The 15,667-nt window shown below is 36.5% G+C and overlaps 1 protein-coding gene across 2 annotated transcripts in view; it reads left to right on the top strand.

The window, feature by feature from the left end:
• Window positions 1-414: 414 nt before the first annotated feature.
• LOC131531669 (alpha-2,8-sialyltransferase 8E-like) overlaps window positions 415-15,667 on the top strand; it is a 29,529-nt gene continuing 14,276 nt past the window's right edge. The window contains exons 1-6 of one of the 2 annotated variants that reach the window (XM_058762606.1): window positions 415-571; window positions 2,206-2,277; window positions 2,357-2,443; window positions 3,741-3,885; window positions 6,852-6,964; window positions 7,970-8,053. In XM_058762606.1, the coding sequence (XP_058618589.1) occupies window positions 465-571; window positions 2,206-2,277; window positions 2,357-2,443; window positions 3,741-3,885; window positions 6,852-6,964; window positions 7,970-8,053 (608 nt within the window). In that variant the 5' untranslated portion in view covers window positions 415-464. The remainder of the gene's footprint in view (window positions 572-2,205; window positions 2,278-2,356; window positions 2,444-3,740; window positions 3,886-6,851; window positions 6,965-7,969; window positions 8,054-15,667) is intronic. The other variant, XM_058762607.1, reaches the window with a different exon arrangement.

Below are 15,667 nucleotides of genomic sequence, written 5' to 3'. Positions count from 1 at the left end.
AAATAAAACATAATCTCCTTATTTCTTGCATTTTCATCATTTTTCTGTAACTCTGACTACATGTGCTGATTTTATTTTTTTTTTAGAAATAATATTTCATAAATACTTTTAATATTGCTAAAGAAGGTAACACCAGTGACAAAAAATGATACATGTGGTCTTGAAATAATTGCACAAAAAAGCTAAAAAAAAAAAAAAATGTATATGTATTCATAAAGTCAAAAGGTAATCTAACAATGTGGTCTAAGTTTAAAATGTAAAAAAAATAAATAATTTAAGACATTTTTCTGTACCAAAAGTGGACGTTTCTATAGAATGACCCACAACACAAATGACAAGTTCTTCGTTTATGAACTGGTTTAGGCTATATGACGAGATTGAGAGGGGCGGAGTTATGCTTGATTGGGGGGGGGTCACCTTTAACCCCTCAATCACACACACACACTCGTTCATGTGTTTTTCTGATGGCATTGGCGTTTCTCCGACGGATCTCCAGGCTCCTGATGGTCCTGATCGTCTTTCAAGGTGTGTGTGTGATGTTTTATTACACACGCAACACACACTCCTCCAGGTGAACATTTACATTTAATTAATTATTGCGAATTTAAATCAGACTCAGTGTTCCTCAAGTCTGTTATAAAATCTAAATCGTTAGTCTATCGTTTCTAAGTCTTCTTACATGATTTATTGTTGTAGCTCTTGTTGGTTAACACCGTTGCCTGCATTATTTCATTAATGATATTGTGTCCTTGCTGTCATGAAGCGGTTCAGTTGTTTTCGGTGGGGTTTTATTTTTACATTGTTTTTAAATGTTATTTTTAGATCGAAACGTCATTGCAGTTTTAATCAGGACTGAAATGTTATTTAGATGTATAATAGATTGTTTTGTCAGAGATAAGATTGTTCAGCAGCGCATAGTAAAGATTGTTCTGGATTCCTTCAGTTTGCTGCTGTGAAAATACGATGTTTAAACTATTTGTCCTCAATTAATTCCGCAAGCACGATGTGCAGTCGAGTCGCATCTGGGTCATTCTTCAATTGTTGCGGCAAGTGATGTCCCTCTACTTTACAACGGTTGAAATAAACTTTAAATACCAATAAATCATACAATGTTTGCATTCTGTAGGGTAAAGAATTTGTGCACTGTTAATAGTGACATTTGTTTGTTTTAAAATACACATTTAATTGAGTTTTAGAGATTGCATTTGTAACAAATTATGGATGTTCCCGCCATACCTCAGAGCGGTATCATGGAATGTAATCGCAACAATATAACATTTTTAACACAAACAAAGTGGTTATATTGTGAATATAGATTTTATTTAACATGTACTATTTTATTAAATAGTTTTTTAAAACATATTTTGTTATATTTAAGAAAAAAGTTGTGTCCCCCAAATTCATGTCTGTGGTGTTATGGATGTCGCCTCTTTAAGAAAAGGGAGAATTCTATTTGGACTACTTCCTGTGTGTAAAGGTCACTGCAGGTGCTGATGATCTGAGGGGTGCATGGGGAGTCCATCCTTTCTTATTCATTTTCTTAAACTTCGCTAAATTTCACGTGTCGCACTTTAGTGTCTGTGGTGTTATGTTGATAACTTGCAGATCTGACATATCTTAATCAATATTTTGATAGATACATACTTATTAATATTTCCAAAATGTCACCTGATCTTGAAATAATCATGATGGCAGCCTCCATGTTAGAAAAGTCTGGATTTAGTCTGTTTTGTTACTGTCTTTTCTGGTAACACCACAGAGCTTGCAATATAAAGTCTGTGATGTTACTTCAAAATGACATAAGTGGCTGTATCACCAGTGTTTGATTGAAATTATTTAAAAATCAAAATGTTCTTAAGCTTATAGCATATTCAACTAATTTTAAATGCATAGCAATATATTTTATTACAAAAAAACAAACAAGCATTTTTACAAATTCTGCCTCTCATTTGCCACCTCAATTGAAGAATAACCTTCTATTTGATTGGCTGTTTTTAAAAACATTCATAACTTAATGGGAACATCAGCAAAACGTTCTCCGAACATATTTCTGTTAACATCATTGTCGTAATTTACAAAAGGGCGTGTTACTGAATCAACATTCCTATCAAAGGATCAGTTAAGAAATTATTACTTGACTTTTTGAAATCAATTTCAAATGATACAGTGGCTTTGAAAACTTGAAAACTGTGTGTTTTCTTTCAGAGATGGGATGACAGACGTGCTGCGCTGCGCTAAACTCAGACACAAGTTTTCTATTATCAAACCGGCCAAAAGGTGCGTGAGAATCAAGATCAAGCAGCTTTCCTTCTGTTTCAGAGGACTGATAACTTAAATGTGTTTGTTTCCTTCTCAGTATAAAACTGGAGAGATTCACGCAGGAGCTGTCAGATTTCTTGAGCTGCCCGTACAAAGCAAACACTACCGAGCGCGAGCTGAACAGGTTTGTGTCTTTATATTTAGATTAATGCCTTTTGACAGACACGTTTGTCTTTATGACTTGCTTTGCATTTACACACACAACACAATTTCAAGTTGACTATTTTGGCAGATATGATGCATGAAATTCATGTTCTCAAATCTTAGTAATTTTGAGTAAAAGTTTTAGTAAAAGTTTGACACATTTAGTGCATGATGCATAACGCTGCATGACTTCACTGTATATTGCTATTCTTGTTATGGTGGAGCGGCTGCTTACACATTACCTTTTGGTCAAAATGGCAATTTTCACCTGAGATTCAGAGCCAAATTACAGGAGGGGAAAGATGGCAGCATCATAATGTTATTTTTACACAGAGATTGTTAGGTCTGTTAGTAAAATCTGTTGACTTTAGCAATCTTTGTTGCATTATGTGCTAATGGTGACCAATCAAAAATGGGGAAACAGCACTTTTCAAGTTTTTTTTTCCAATGTTTGCATGCCTGTAACTCAAGAAGTATTAAAGATATCTTAATGCCCTTTTGGATATTGGGTCTTAACAAACTTTCCTTTTGGCATCTTTATTTTTAAGGCCCTATATGGTTCGGATCTAGAGATATTGGAATTTCAACATGGCTCCAGGAGTAAAATGGCACCTCATTGAGTTCTCCATATCTCTGGCACTGAATGATGTAGGGCCTATGATGCTGCCATCTTTCTGGTCATTTTTACCCCCTTGTAGTTTGGCTCTGAATCTCAGGTGAAAATTGCCATTTTGACCCAGATGTAATGTGTAAGCAGCCGCTCCACCATAACAAGAAGAACGCGGAAGGAACATTTACAAATGGCCGCTCCCATTTTTAGGTGAAGAATTAGGTGGATGTTTGATTTTTTTTTTTTTTTTTTTTTTAAGATTTGGATAACCTATTTTATTTACCTATTTTATTTTATGTACTTATTTACTTCAAATTTGGCTGTGTGGTTGATAGCTAACACATTTTTCTGTGGTGTGACAAAATGAGAACACAAATTTAATATTGCTAAACAGACTTTAATGATCGACTAATGAGCTTAGATCGTCAGTCAGGAAAATAATGTAAATTAAACAAAATTATCTCGTTATACAATTATCTGCCAATTTTTGGGTAGAAGCGACCATACGCCCAGTTTTCTGTCATGCATTTCGTAAATGAGGCCAAATGTGTTTAATGAGACAAGCAGTTACAAAACAGTTAAATACTGAGGTGGTTCAATTTAACAGAGATTACACTTGTAAAGCTACTGAATGTTAATAAACTCTCTCTCTGTGTGTTTATGGCAGAATGAGGATGCAGTTTTGCTGTAATGCCACAGGATCGTTATTCCTCACCAAACGAAACACGGCCATCAATCAGACCATCCCGTATGAGACGAGCACAACAAAAACATACAAAATGAATGCAGTTGTTCACAGCATGTTGCCTAAGGTGTGTATGTGTGAAACCAATATACATTTACAACTCATTAATGCTATGTGTTAGTGTATTGTGATAGTTTGGGACCAGATTTGTCCTCTGAATATGTGACAGAACCTGTCAAGCCCTACAAACTGTCTATATATTGTCTTTTTCCAGGATATGTCTCGGCCGGTATTTCTAAAGTGTCAGAAATGTTCAGGTTTTGCCTTTTTCATACTCGCTGAAGGTAAAAACTGAAAATAGTTTGACCAGTAGCATGCAGGCATTGTAGATAACTGACCAATCATGGCATGTCAGAAGGCATCTACAGAGAACAGTCAAAAAGCAATGCAAATGCACACACCCGTAATGTTCTTATGTAGTTAGTAATTACAAATGTTTTTTTGTTTTTTTATAAATATACACATAGGCTTCAAATTTTGTATTTTCAGTATGGGTGTGTGTGGTTTATATTGTAGAGCAAAACTTTTACATTACTTTTAAACGTAATGCATTACAATATTGCGTTACTCCATAAAAAAAGTAACTAATTGGGTTACTTGGTTACTCTTTATGTAAAGTAATGCATTGCGTTACTTTTGTGTTACTTTTTCTCATCTGGGCTTGGCTTACTTATTTGTTTTTTAATAATAAAAAAACCCCAAAAAGTTATGTTTTAGACTGTAAAACTGTAAAGGCTCTTTCACACCAAAAGTGAAATTAATAAGCCTCAGGCTAAATGAAATGCCTTGTCTCTACACTTACTCTCGATGTCTCTCAACACAGGGACAGGAGAGCTGTCAGTGAATAAATGGGAAAACAAAGTAACTGGCCTTACTTATTTAAAAAAGTAACTCGGATATTTCATTGTAAATTTAAAAGTAATGCATTACTTTACTAGTTACTTGCAAAAAAGCAATGTGATTATGTGATAATCAATCTTGTGTGTATGTGTGTGTGTACCTTTTTTATCCCAGTGGGGACTTAAATGAATAGTTCACCCAAAAACTATTTGGAACCATATGAGGGTGAGTAATTAATGACAGAATTTTCATTTTTGGGTGAGCTATCCCTTTAAACCTGAATACACACAGACTCATGGGGACTTGTCACTGTGAGGACACAAGCTTATAAATCGTACAGAATTATTTTTTTCATCCTACTACTTGTCCGCTTGATCCTATTTTATCTCATCTCCTTCAAGCCATTTCTCCTGCAGTTTTACCTGCACTCACTCACATCATTAACACATCCCTTCACACTGGTGTTTTTCCCTCAGCATTTAATCTGGCTTGTATAACCCCACTTCTTAAGAAACCCACTCTTAACCCAACTCTTTTAGGGAACTACAGATCGGTTTCCCTCCTTTTCATTGCTAAAACACTTGAACGAGCTGTGTTCAACCAAGAACAACCTCCTCGACAGCAAGCAGTCTGGTTTCAGAAGTGGACATTCAACCGAGACTGCCTTGCTCTCAGTTGTTGAAGCCCTAAGAATGGCAAGAGCGGATTCCAAATCTTCAGTACTTCTCTTGCTGATCTGTCCGCTGCTTTTGACACGTTTAACCACCAGATCCTCTGGTCAACCCTATTGGCAAAGGGCATCTCAGGAACCGCACTCCAGTGGTTTGAGTCTCACCTCTCAGATAGGTGCTTTAAGGTATCTTGGAGAGGTGAGGTGTTCAAGTCGCAACATCTAACTACTGGAGTGCCTCAGGGCTCAGTTCTTGGACCACTTCTCTGTCGACATGGCATCACTAGGTTCTGTCATTCAGAAACATGGCTTTTCATATCACTGCTATGCTGATGACACTCAACTCTACCTCTCATTTCATCCTGATGATCCGACAATAGCTGCTCGCATCTCAGCTTGTCTAACAGACATTTCTTGCTGGATGAAGGACCATCACCTTTAACTCAACCTTGCTAAGACAGAGCTGCTTGTGGTTCCATCAAACCCATCGTTTCATCACAATTCCACCACCCAGTCAGGCACATCAACCATCACTCCTTCAAAAACAGCCAGAAACCTTGGAGTTATGATTGATGATCAGCTGACTTTCTCAGACCACATTACTAAAACTGCCCGGTCCTGCAGATTTGCTTTATTCAGCATCAAGAAGATCAGGCGCTTTCTTTCGGAACATGCTTCACAACAGCTCTTGTTCTGTCCAGGCTGGAGTATTGCAATGCTCTCTTGGCAGGTCTTCCAGACAGTTCTATCAAACCTTTACAATTAATCCAGAACGCGGCTGAAAGATTAATTTTTAATGAGCTGAAAAGAATGCACGTCACACCTCTGTTTATCAATCTGCACTGGCTACCAATAGCTGCTCGCATAAAATTTAAACCATTAATGTTTTTTACAAAACCACCTCTGGCTCTGCACCCCTTTACCTAAATTCAGTCTAGAAGCTTGCGTACTGCAAGAACATCGCTTTATTGTTCATCCCAAAGAGCCATAAAATCACTTTCACTGACTTTTAAATGAAATGTTCCCTCCTGGTGGAATGACCTGCTCAACTCAATCCGAGCAGCTGAGTCCTTATCCATCTTCAAGAAATGGCTAAAAACGCATCTCTTGCATCTTTATTTGACCCTCTAACTCTAGCACTCTCTATTCTAATTCTATTCTTTTGAAATAAAATAAAAACTAACACTAGCTTCTCTAATCTTTTTGTTTTCTATTCTATTTATTCATATAATTAAAAAATTAAAAAAAACCTTGCTACGTGTACTGCATTATAAACTGAGACTTGTTCCAGCACTTGCATATCATTGCTCTTTTGTTGATTTTGATTGCTTCCATTGTCTTCATTTGTCAGTCGCTTTGGATAATAGCATCTGCTAAATTACTAAATGTAAGTGTGTGTGTGTGTGTGTGTGTGTGTGTGTGTGTGTGTGTGTGTGTGTGTGTGTGTGTATTGGTGTGTGTGTGTGTATTGGTGTGTGTGTATTGGTGTGTGTGTGTGTGTGTGTGTGTGTGTGTGTGTGCAGGATTTCCCCTGGAGCGGTCGTCGTCTGGGTCGGTGTGCTGTGGTCGGCAGCGGTGGGATTCTGAAGAACAGCAGCTGTGGACGTGAGATTGACAGCGCAGACTTCGTCATACGGTAAACACATCCCATCATGCCTTGCTCCTCACTGACCACAATTATGTGCTCAAACAGAGTGATTTCAGTGGACAAGAAAATCCCATAGACGCACATTGAAAGAGGAACCCGAGGCTCAACCACAGACCAGAAGATCAGAGAGACTTTGAACTCTTTCTATTAAAACAATTCAGCTGATGAGCGTTCGGTTGTTTCTCATACAGTATCTCTGAAACACTGAAACAGCTGCGGTCTGAATAGTTTAAACAGTTCATGGCTGTAGTGTGTTAACGTTACACACGTGAACCTTCTCTTATCTGCTTGTGCCGTCTTCACTCGGCTGAGCAACCGCTGATGAATACAGTATAAGACAAACCAGTCTTAATGAGCAGATTCTCTCGTGAATGTTTAACTAGTTTGCCTAATAAAACAGATGCAGAAGATGCAGAAGAAAGACACGTTGACACGTCAAACCATCAGTCGACATCACACCGATATCACACAGTCTCCAGAAATGTTGTACTTGCAAATGTCATGTTTAATTCAATGTTATTGGCATTCCTTGTAATTATTTGTTGCCCTATTAGTACATTAACAATAAGCAATACATTTGTTACAATATGTATTCATCTTTATTAATGTTAGTTAATAATAATTAACTTTTAAACTTTTAAAATGTTGAAATTAATTGAAACTAATAAATTCTTTAGAAGTTTTGTTAATTTTTAATTAATGCAGTTTAATGGAACCTTATTGTGAAACGCTATCATGATTTTATATAGTAAACTGATTACTGAAAATAGGATGTTTGTATAAACATCAGCATCACATTCTCTTTCTAATGAACGCATGCAAAGGTCATGACCTGCTAAATGTAAAACCCAACATATGTTAAGTTTAAGTTATATTTAAGCCATTTATGTTTAATATCATGCAGATTTTACTTTTAAAAGATAGAAGTGGCACCCGTTTTGTAGATTGATCAAATCAAGGACTTTTTTTTTTTTTTTTTTCTCTCTGTTTCAGGTTTAATTTGGCTTATATTAATGACAGTGATGTTGGGCTGAAGACAGATCTGGTGACCATCAACCCCAGTCAGATTCGGAGAGAGTCAGTGTCCACACACACACACACACACACACACACATACAAATACATATATAAGGCCTTACAAGTAACGCGAGTTATGTAATCAGATTACTTTAAGTAACTAGTAAAGTAACGCATTACTTTTTAATTTAGAAGGAAATATCTGAGTAACTTTTTCAAATATGAAACACCAGTTACTGTATTTCTCATGTATTGACTGACAGCTCTGGTGTTGCCATGTTGAGAGAAATCAGGAGTAAGTGCAAAGCGTTGTGTGTGAACATGATCTTACTGTAGTTCTAGACTAAATATCAACATGTATTTACTCATCTCACCTGCACAAAAACACATTCAGCGTTCCTCAAAATCAATAAAAAGTCAAATGCAAACATAGACTGTTATACAAACCTGCAATAATTAAATGTTAAATAAGACAAATATCATTTATGCATTTAATCCCATTTTATTAACCAGTGTCTTTGCTACTGACCTTCAATTCAACCATACTAATCAGCAAAAATGACACATTTGGGTTTAATTTTTGTTATTGCTTTTTTTTGTTATTTGTTATGGGAGGGGAGGGGGGTTTAGAGCATAAGAAAAAAAATGAAAAATTATATTTTATTCCATGTCCTCTGTAGAGGACACTAGGACTCAGTTTTTCTCAAAATAAAATGGCATGAATAGACATCAAAAAGGCAAAAACAATGGGATTTTTTTCTTTTCTTTTTTTTAAATCACCAATCAATTTTTAGGTTTCATGATTTTTTAATACTAAACTTTAAAGATGATTCTCAACTGTTATAAAATATATAACAAAATGATTTTATATACCATTTTGTTTTATGCAATGTGTGTAAATTTCCATAAACTGGTTTTCCCATTAAACAGTGTATCTATACACTGTATCTAATTTGTATATTAATGTGTTGCTGTTGGGACAGCATGTTAAAAATATAATTGTCATAGTGGGAGTAATAATTGGCCAGATTTTCATAATAGTATCTAATATTTAATAAGAAAATTTATATATAATTTATTTTCCTATTCAATTTTTATGTCTCCCAAAATGCACAATAAACATTATTTTAGTCCCGGTGTCCTCTACAGTGGACGTATGAACATATGTTTCACAACAGGAAGTCATATTTGGATTTGAAAACCCATAACATTTTCCTGAGATGTTGCTTTATGACAAACAATTTTTAAATTATTAATTTAAATGACAATTACAAAATATAATCATATTTCCATAAGGATGTAACATTTTTCACTAAATTAAATTTAGCCATCTTTAAAGACCTAGGAGAGGGTGTGGTCATGGTCAAACTTCCAGGCTTAAAACTGTGACGTGAGGTCTCTGAGACATTCACTAAAATATAATGTCTACTACAGAGGCAAAAACTCCATAGCTGGGTCTCAGGAGGATATTCTTCATGCAATGTGTTTGAGCGGCGCCCTCTACTGTACAGACGTGAATTTACATTTCCTTCAGCCTGGCTTATTCATTTAACTTTTGGTGTGAAAGGGTTTTTACCTTTGTTGGGAGTAGCCCAATACTGTAATGTATTACTTGTAAATGTAACGTGTGTGTGTGTGTGTCTATAAGTAGTTTTTTCCATGCAAAAAATTAAAAATAAATAAATAATATCATACATTTTTACCATGATTTACAGAACAGCCACTAAAATGTAATTCAGTGTAACAATCTTGTCAGGCATATTTACCACAAGAATCAGTTTGACATATTAAAAGACTAATTAGCTTTACCCCAAAATACTTACTCATAATTTTACATTTTTAAACTTTATCACTATTAGGGGTGTGCCATATTATACCGTATATTATGGGTGTGCCATATTATATAATTTTTACATGATAAAAAAAGTGTCATCGCGATATCAACCCTGATAGCACACGTACATCTCGGAGACATCTATTTGATGTCTGCATTTACATCTGCAAGACGTATTTTTTAGGGTGTTTGCTCATCTGCAATACGTCTATAGGACGTCTCCTTTTAGATGTCAAATAGACGTCTATTAGATGTCTTTAAGATGTTTATGATTTAGAATGCATGTAAAACTGACATCTGAAAGACGTCTGTCAGACGTTTGTAGACAGCAGATGCTTTCCAGATCAAGAGATCTTTAACAGACGTCTTGCCATCTGCAAGATGTGTGCTATAGCGACTTGATGACGTTGATGATTTACTAGGGATGCACCAATTGTTCGGCAGCTGAATTATTCGGCCGAGAATAGCAAAAAAAAAAAAAACTGCTCTTTCGGTGGTCGGCTGAATAAGCAAAAAAAACATCAAATAAATTGTACCGAACAATGACGTGACGCGATTAAATAGAGGCGCGCACTCATTCACACGGGGCGTCGGCGGAGGGCGTGTCTGGCTTGTGACCAAGCTTCAATCACAGACTTGTCTGGTGTTGCATGAACGGGATTGGCTAGTGTCTGCGCTAGGGTATTTGCATAAGGCGATCTGATTGGCTGACGCCTGCGTTGGCGCTTGAAAAGTTGGAAAGTTTTCAACTTCTGCCGCGAGCAACGCCAGTTGAAATTTAAAACTGTCCGAGAAAGACACAAAAATCATTACTTGCACCGACAGCGAGCGATTTTTACAAGGCATGTGCCAATGTGATACGTGCATCTTCCCAAATTAGTAATGAGAATAATTTATAAATCTGCTGCTGTCAACAAAAAGAAGCACTGAGGACTTCCTGTGGGTTTCTGTCAAAATAAAAGCTCCATCAACATTCATAAATGTTAGTGTTGTAATATTACCGTTGTTCTGTTAAATAAAATTAAAAAGTAATGCAATAATAATGATAATAATTAAAACTGCTCTATTAATAGATTTATTATAACATTCACACATGGTGTTCAAATTGGGATCTGTAATATTTTCTAATATTGTAAAAGAATTCCCTTCTGCTCAGCAAGGCTGCATTTATTTGCATGAAGGGGGTCTCAAAAATGGCCACTAACTTATTAATTTTAAGTTAAATTGTGCTTGTTTGTATAATGTCTGCTAGAATGTTAAAAAATGATCAGTGTTAAATAAGTATTTGTAAATTGTTGTTTTGTATTAGTGCACAATGTTTAAAAATAATAATTTATTCCATGTAGTGTCCTTTTCAATCATTTAACATTTTAATATTAGAGGCATCCAATTTATTTGACACATTTTAACTTTTTTTTTTTCTTTCTTTTTTTTTTTTCAAAAGTAATGCAATAGTTACTTTCCCTGGTAATTGGTTACTTTTATAATGATGTAACTCGGTTTATAGTGACATAAATAGCCATTTTTCCTGCACCGCAGGAACCTTTTCACAGTACCCGAACTAATTGTGGAACTACCCACTTTTTGCCGTGTTCGCACCGCGGGAACTAGGAACTGTTTTAGTTCCCGGAACTCGTTTGGAGGAACTATTTAGCTCCTACTTCAGAGTAGGGTCTAAAACAGTTCCATAGGAACTATCGTGACGTAAGTGTACGCTGATTGGCTAAACGCGTACAAAAACGCCCTCACCCGCCATGATTTAAAACACCGTGTAAACACATACTGTGTAAACATCGCATCAACTTATATTTCGCAAGAATGGAGAAAAGCCATAGATGGACGGATGCAGAAGTGCAGGCACTTTTGAACATTTTGAACTCCTTTCCGATCTTTCAATCGCTTGACGTATAAGTTACGTCGACATTCCATGTCCATTATTGTGAACCCCGCAAGACACAAGAAAAACACAGCTCCGATCACAGCGTCCTCCATCCTCCTGTTGTTAACGTTGTTGTTCTTTGTTTTCGTTGTTGAACGCCGCACACAAATGACGTCGCTGTCGACCAGCTTACGTCACTTCTTAGTACCCACTGAGTACCCCTTCGGTGCGAATGCGACCCTTTAAATGGTACTGGGAAATAGTTCGCGCAAAATCGTCTCAGTACTTTAGTATTGTACTTTTAGTTCTGGAACTAAAGCGGTGCGAAAGGGGCTATTGGCTCTTACACAGGTACTAACTCAGTTACTATTTGTGAGAAGTAACTGTAACTAATTACTTTTTTAAAGTAACTTGCCCAACACTGGTTAATACTACAGGTGCATCTCAATAAATTAGAATGTCGTGGAAAAGTTCATTTATTTCAGTAATTCAACTCAAATTGTGAAACTCGTGTATTAAATAAATTCAGTGCACACAGACTGAAGTAGTTTGTCTTTGGTTCCTTTAATTGTGATGATTTTGGCTCACATTTAACAAAAATCCACCAATTCACTCTCAACAAATTAGAATACTTCATAAGACCAATAAAAAAAAAATTTGTGAATTTTTTTTTTTTTTTTTAGTGAATTGTTGGCCTTCTGGAAAGTATGTTCATTTACTGTATATGTACTCAATACTTGGTAGGGGCTCCTTTTGCTTTAATTACTGCCTCAATTCAGCGTGGCATGGAGGTGATCAGTTTGTGGCACTGCTGAGGTGGTATGGAAGCCCAGGTTTCTTTGACAGTGGCCTTCAGCTCATCTGCATTTCTCTTGTTTCTCATCTTCCTCTTGTCAATACCCCATAGATTCTCTCTGGGGTTCAGGTCTGGTGAGTTTGCTGGCCAGTCAAGCACACCAACACCATGGTCATTTAACCAACTTTTGGTGCTTTTGGCAGTGTGGGCAGGTGCCAAATCCTGCTGGAAAATGAAATCAGCATCTTTAAAAAGCTGGTCAGCAGAAGGAAGCATGAAGTGCTCCAAAATTTCTTGGTAAACGGGTGCAGTGACTTTGGTTTTCAAAAAACACAATGGACCAACACCAGCAGATGACACTGCACCGCAAATCATCACAGACTGTGGAAACTTAATACTGGACTTCAAGCAACTTGGGCTATGAGCTTCTGAAATGAAATACAAAACTTGCTCTCATCTGAAAAGAGGACTTTGGACCACTGGGCAACAGTCCAGTTCTTCTTCTTAGCCCAGGTAAGACGCCTCTGACGTTGTCTGTGGTTCAGGAGAGGCTTAACAAGAGGAATACGACAACTGTAGCCAAATTCCTCGACACGTCTGTGTGTGGTGGCTCTTGATGCCTTGACCCCAGCCTCAGTCCATTCCTTGTGAAGTTTGCTTGACAATCCTCATAAGGCTGCGGTTCTCTCGGTTGGTTGTGCATCTTTTTCTTCCACGCTTTTTCCTTCCACTCAACTTTCTGTTAACATGCTTGGATACAGCACTCTGTGAACAGCCAGCTTCTTTGGCAATGAATGTTTGTGGCTTACCCTCCTTGTGAAGGGTGTCAATGATTGTCTTCTGGACAACTGTCAGATCAGCAGTCTTCCCCATGATTGTGTAGCCTAGTGAACCAAACTGAGAGACCATTCTGAAGGATCAGGAAACCTTTGCAGGTGTTTTGAGTTGATTAGCTGATTGGCATGTCACCATATTCTAATTTGTTGAGAGTGAATTGGTGGGTTTTTGTTAAATGTGAGCCAAAATCATCACAATTAAAAGAACCAAAGATTTAAACTACTTCGGTCTGTGTGCATTGAATTTATTTAATACACGAGTTTCACAATTTGAGTTGAATTACTGAAATAAAAACTTTTCCACGACATTCTAATTTGAGATGCACCTATATTGCACTATAATGCTGCTTCTGCCACCTTATGATAATAGATTTACACTTCGAATTAGGTAGTCTGTCATCAATGACAGTAGCTCATTGGAAAAGGATGGAAAATGCCCTACATTGTGTTTTCACTAATAAATGCTGCTGCCTGCCAGCTGCAATCACCAATAAAATGTTGTTCCATATTTTTTTTGTATATCGTCATCAATATCAATAATGCAAATATTCTTGAAATATCGTGATATAATTTTGAGGCTATATCGCTCACCCCTAGTCACTATCCCATTTTGGCCATTTGTTGGCAATAATTTTACTCACTTAAAATGTATCATCCTCACTTATTCTTTTATATATATGATGTACTGAGAAGAGATCCAGGCAGATGTAGCCTTTTCATTAAAAGTGTACTTTATTAAAAAATTAATAAAATTCATAAGTATAAGTGATAATTATTACAAATGATTTAATGTAAAATATGGAAATTAAAGAAAGATTAAAACTGGATACAATATCCAACCAGAGTATTCTGTTAAAACAAGATTATATTCTAACAACCTGAGTAATTTGATCTGATTATAGTAATATTCAAAAGCCCAGAGTTGAAGATCTTCAGAGCATGCAAAGAGAAGAAAAGATTAAAGATGCCAGTTGAAGGGTTTTATATAGGTTAGAGACTTACATCTCACAGGTCATGGGACATTCTCGTATGATCAACAAAATGTTAAAAATATTTACCTACTATTTTCCCTCCCTCCCCTCCTTATTTAGATAATGTCAGAGCAAGGTTAGCTTGACATGTCAAAGGAGGTTGTTGTGGTTTTACACTCTTTCAGCAGAAACGGCAAGCTCTGCAAATCTTCAAATATCACTAAATATCATATCAACTTAGAAGGGAGTGCTTAATACCAAGAAAATTAAAGACAATCCTAGCAACATCCGTGCATGTATAAAAATACCTTGCAAAAACATAAGTTTCCATCATCCGGTTCAGACATCATTAACATAACAAGATGTACCTATCATATGTTAAACGAAGGAATAAAATGTATATATTTCATAGACCATTGTTTTGTCAAATGAAGGAAAACAAAATGTACCAGGTACTGGTTGACATAAATTAAACTTCAAAGAGTATCAATGAGTATAACTGAATACTCCTATAAAAATGTAATATAATATTCAGAAATTGTAAGTCATAGCCAAATAAATATATGAAAATATAATAAAACACATTCATAAGAGAACATTTACATTTACATTTACATTTACATTTAGTCATTTAGCAGACGCTTTTATCCAAAGCGACTTACAATTGGGGAATACATCGAGCGATTAATCTTGAAGAGGCAATCAGACATACGAAGTGCTTGCAACACCAAGTCTCAGACATTGTTCAAATAAATACAAACTACCAAAGGAAGGAATAAGTAAAGATAATATTATTTTTTTTTTTTTTTTTTTTTTAAGTTTAGGATGAAGTCAAGTGCTGTCGAAAGAGATGAGTTTTCAGTTGTTGCTTGAAGATTGACAGGGATCCAGCATTCCGGATAGAGGTGGGAAGATCGTTCCACCAGCCAGGAATGGTGAATGAGAATGATCTAGAGAGTGATTTTGCGCCTCTCTGTGATGGTATCACGAGGCGTCGCTCACTAGCAGATCTCAGATTTCTGGAGGGGATGTAGATTGTTAATAGAGAGTGCAAGTAAACGGGTGCTGAGCCAGTGGTTGTTCTATATGCAAGCATCAGTGTCTTGAACTTGATGCGAGCCGTGATTGGTAGCCAGTGCAGGGAGATAAAGAGAGGTGTAACATGGGCTCTTTTGGGCTCGTTGAAGACCAGTCGTGCCGCTGCATTCTGAATCATTTGTAGAGGTTTGACTGTATTAGACGGAAGTCCAGCCAGAAGAGCATTGCAATAGTCCAGCCTAGAAATGACAAGGGCCTGGACAAGAAGTTGTGCAGCATGCTCTGTCAGAAAGGGCCTGATCTTTCTGATGTTATATAGT

The sequence above is a fragment of the Onychostoma macrolepis genome, chromosome 23, assembly GCF_012432095.1.
Source record: "Onychostoma macrolepis isolate SWU-2019 chromosome 23, ASM1243209v1, whole genome shotgun sequence".
In the NCBI taxonomy this organism is placed as follows: Eukaryota; Metazoa; Chordata; class Actinopteri; order Cypriniformes; family Cyprinidae; genus Onychostoma; species Onychostoma macrolepis.
Note: the sequence above shows the minus strand (reverse complement) of the source record. Positions and strands in the feature narration are given on the sequence as shown.